Here is a 4,128-nt window from a genome sequence, read left to right on the forward strand (position 1 = left end):
CAAGGTGTGGCTGCACAGTCGGGGGTGGGAAGGGCAGAGCCCCACTCCATTTTAGTCCTCTCTGCAGGCTGGGGACTGGAAGGCAAGGCGGGTCAGGGAGTTCGTAGGCTGTTTCAACTCTGGGGCTCCTCCGGAGCCTCACCGCCCTCTTCCCCACATTGTCGGCTGTCCACAGCTTCAGGTTGTCTCTCAGGAGCTGCATGATGAGGGTGCTGTCCTTGTAGGAGTACTCGCTGAGGGTGTGCAGATCAGCCATGGCCTCGTTGAAGGTGGTCTTGGCCAGTGAGATGGCCTCTTCGGGGCTGTTGGCTATCTCGTAGTGGAAGACGGAAAAGTTCAGGGCCAGGGCCAGGCGGATGGGGTTGGTGGGCAGCATCTCCTTCTTGCTGATGTCCATGGCCTCCTGGTAGGCTGACCGGGCATTATCGATGATGCGCTTCTTGTCATCACCAGTGGCCACCTCGGCTAGGTAGCGGTAGTAGTCACCCTTCATCTTCAGGTAGAAGACGCGACTCTCTGCCTCCCCAGCCCCTTTGATGAGGTGGGAGTCCAGCAGGCCCAGCATGGTGTCACACTCAACTCTGAGCTCCGTCTCTACCTTCTCCCGGTACTCTTTCACCTCGGGGCCCTTCTCTTCTGAGCCTCCTCGTTGCTCTTCTGCTCGATGCTAGACAGGACTCTCCAGGCCGCTCGCTGGCCGCCCACCACGTTCTTGTAGGCCACGGAGAGCAGGTTCCGCTCCTCGCAGGAGAGCTCCTCACCCTTTTCCACCGCACCCTTCATGAAAGTTGCCATGTCCTCATAGCGTTCGGCCTGTTCAGCCAACTTGGCCTTCTGGATCAGACTGGCTCTTTCCATGACTCCGAGGATGGACAGACGGGCGGGCGAACTGGCTGCCTTGAGATTAACGCTGGGTTCTGTGCTTATTTCTTTTAATGGAAAAGTTTCTTTATAAGATGTTGTTGCTTCTGATCTGAAATGTCAGTTATAATTTCTAAAGCTAGGAAAGTTTCAATTATGTCAAGATTTTTTTAAAAAGAATGTGAGTAAAATTGTTTTCTTTATAATCTGTAGAAATGAGCATGTAATTCTTTACTTATTAATATGGCAAGTGTATTAATACATATCATATTATCAAAACACTCCACTATTTTACCCCATTTCAAAGGGATATTTTAAAACATGTTGAATTTCTTTGTTAATAATATATCTTGGTGTTTTTCTTAGTCTGAAGATTTTTCTTATGAAATATTGGTTGGGGTTTCACATATTTGTTCACTAAGGAATGGAAGGTTTTTCTTTGTTTTGTGTTTGTTTTTATCTTAACTGGACAATCTTAGAAAACTATTGAAAATATGCTGCATTAATGATGGGATAGGATTTCTCTCTTGGATTTTAAAGGTTCCTATTCTCAAATACAACACATTCTTTTTAATAACTATTCTTGTTCAGCCTTGGGGAAGTCTTTCCCATTTCCCTACCTCTTTCAGTGTCAATTTGAGATATTCCAGTTGTGTGGAAAATTATCTGCTTTGCTTGTAGACTCTTTCTCTCAGTAATGAGAAGAATTCCTTTCACAATCAATTTTTCAAGTTTGCTCTCTGACAGATTTTTTTTTTTGATCATTGTTCTGTATCTCATGGGACAGTACTTATATTTTGTTCTTTACACCTAGTTAGTGGCTTGTCATTTTATGGTTTCATCAGTACATTTTTAATGCATTAATTCTATGTTTCTCTGTTTTCTACTAAAACAAATTCTGGCCATAAATTTTCCTTTGTTTTATTATTTTTTAAAGTACTTTTCTAGTTCTTTCATTGTATTACTATATGATTTATATACTGTTATTTTGAGATATTCTGAAGTTTCAGTTTGTGATTTATTTGGTGGTGTTCTTCTAATGTTATTTTATGCAAGAAGTTCAAAGTTGTGGTTTTTTTAATTCATGTATGTATGTGACTGTGTGTATATGTGTGTGAGTGTATGACTCTGTGTATGTGTGTGTGAGAGACTGAGTGAGTGAGTGAATGTGCTCATGGTGGCCAGAAGAGAGTGCCAGATCCCTTGTAGCTAGAGTTACAGGTGGTTATGACCTGCCCAAACCAAACTCCTCTGCAAAGATGATAGCATTCTCAACTTCTGAGCCATTTCTTTAGTTACAAATTTGTGTGTTTTCAAAGTAAGAAATGTTTTTAAGGAAGGAATCACTTAGTTACCTAAGGTTAAACACACTGTCCACTACTTTGTATCAAATGTATTTATTTAATGTTACAAAAGTTTAAAGCATCTTTTAAAAATTTAAATTAATTGTACAAAACTCTTTTCATGTACATTTCTTTGAGTAGAAAGACTCAAAGACAAGCCACAATTACTCTTATACCTAAACCAAACCAAGACCTAACAAAGAAAACTTCAGACCAACTTCCCTTATGAATATTGATGCAAAAATACTCAACAAAATTCTTGCAAACTGAATCAAAGAACACATCAAAATGATCATCTATCATAATCAAGTAGGCTTCATTCCAGGGATGCAGAGATGGTTCAATGTTCGGAAATCCATCAACGTATTTCACTATATAAATGAACTCAAAGGAAAAAACCCATATGATCATCTCATTAGATGCTGAGAAAGCATTTGAAAAAATCCAACATACTTTCATGATAAAAGTCTTGGAAAGATCAGGAATTCAAGGCCCATAATTAAACATAGTAAAATCAATATACAGAAAACCAGTAGCCAACATCAAACTAAATGGAGAGAAATTTGAAGCAATCCCAGTAAAATCAGGGACTAGACAAGGCTGCCCACTCTCTCCCTACCTATTCAATATTGTACTTGAAGTCCTAACCAGAGCAATTAGGCAACAAAAGGAGATCAAAGGGATACAAATTGGAAAGGAAGAAGTCAAATTATCACTATTTGCTGATGTTATGATTGTATACTTAAGTGACCCCAAAAATTCCACCAGAGAGCTCCTAAACATGATAAACAACTTCAGCAAAGTAGCTGGATATAAAATTAACTCAAGCAAATCAGAGGCTTTCCTATACACAAAGGATAAACAGGCAGAGAAAGAAATTAGGGAAACAACACCCTTCATAATAGTGACAGGCAGGTAGATCGATGGAATAGAAGACCCAGAAATGAACCACAAACCTATGGCCACTTGATCTTTGACAAAAGAGTTAAAACCATCCAGTGGAAAAAAGACAGCATTTTCTTTTTTTTTTTTTTTATTTTCTTTCTTTTTTTATTAGATATTTTCTTTATTTACATGTGATATGATTTCTCCTTTCCCAGTTTCCCCTCCAAGCAAACAAAAACAACAGGAACAAACCACTGTTGCCTCCCCCTCCCCATGCTTGCCACCCCACACTCTTCCACTTATTGGCCCTGGCATTCCCCAAAAGACAGCATTTTCAACAAATGGTGCTGGCTCAACTGGCAGTCAGCATGTAGTAGAAGGCAAATCGATCCATTCTTTTCTCCTTGTACAAAGCTCAAGTCCAAGTAGATCAAGGACCTCCACATAAAACCAGATACACTCAAACTAATAGAAAAGAAAGTGGGGAAGAGCCTCAAACACATAGGCACAGGGGAAAATTTCCTGAACAAAACCAATAGCTTATGCTCTAAGATCACGAATTGACAAATGGGACCTCAAAGTTGCAAAGCTTCTGTAAGGCAAAAGACACTGTCAATAGGACAAAACGGCAACCAACAAATTGGGAAAAGATATTTACCAATCCTATATCTAATAGAAGGCTAATATCCAATAGAAACAAAGGACTCAAGAAGTTAGACTCCAGAGAACCAAATAACCCTATTAAAAATGGGGTACAGAGCTAACCAAAGAATTCTCAACTGATGAATACCGAATGGCTGAGAAGCACCTAAAGAAATGTTCAACATCCTTAGTCATCAGGGAAATGCAAATCAAAACAACTCTGAGATTCCACCTCATAACAGTCAGAATGGCTAGGATAAAAAACTCAGGTGACAGCAGATGCTGGAGAGAGGTTGTGGAGAAAGAGGAATACTCCTTCATTGTGCGTGATGACTGCAAGCTGGTACAACCACTCTGGAAATCAGTTTGGCAGTTCCTCCAGAAATTGGACATAGTA

General features: G+C 40.0%; 1 protein-coding gene across 1 annotated transcript; it reads right to left on the reverse strand.

Moving 5' to 3' along the window:
- Window positions 1-113: 113 nt before the first annotated feature.
- On the reverse strand, window positions 114-917 carry LOC116098016 (14-3-3 protein sigma-like). Its single transcript, XM_031380766.1, is given in 3 exon segments — window positions 114-157; window positions 160-645; window positions 648-917. Coding segments are annotated over 3 exon segments (741 nt in total). The 5' UTR covers window positions 859-917.
- Window positions 918-4,128: the final 3,211 nt, after the last annotated feature.

This window comes from Mastomys coucha, unplaced genomic scaffold, assembly GCF_008632895.1.
Source record: "Mastomys coucha isolate ucsf_1 unplaced genomic scaffold, UCSF_Mcou_1 pScaffold20, whole genome shotgun sequence".
Classification (NCBI taxonomy): Eukaryota; Metazoa; Chordata; class Mammalia; order Rodentia; family Muridae; genus Mastomys; species Mastomys coucha.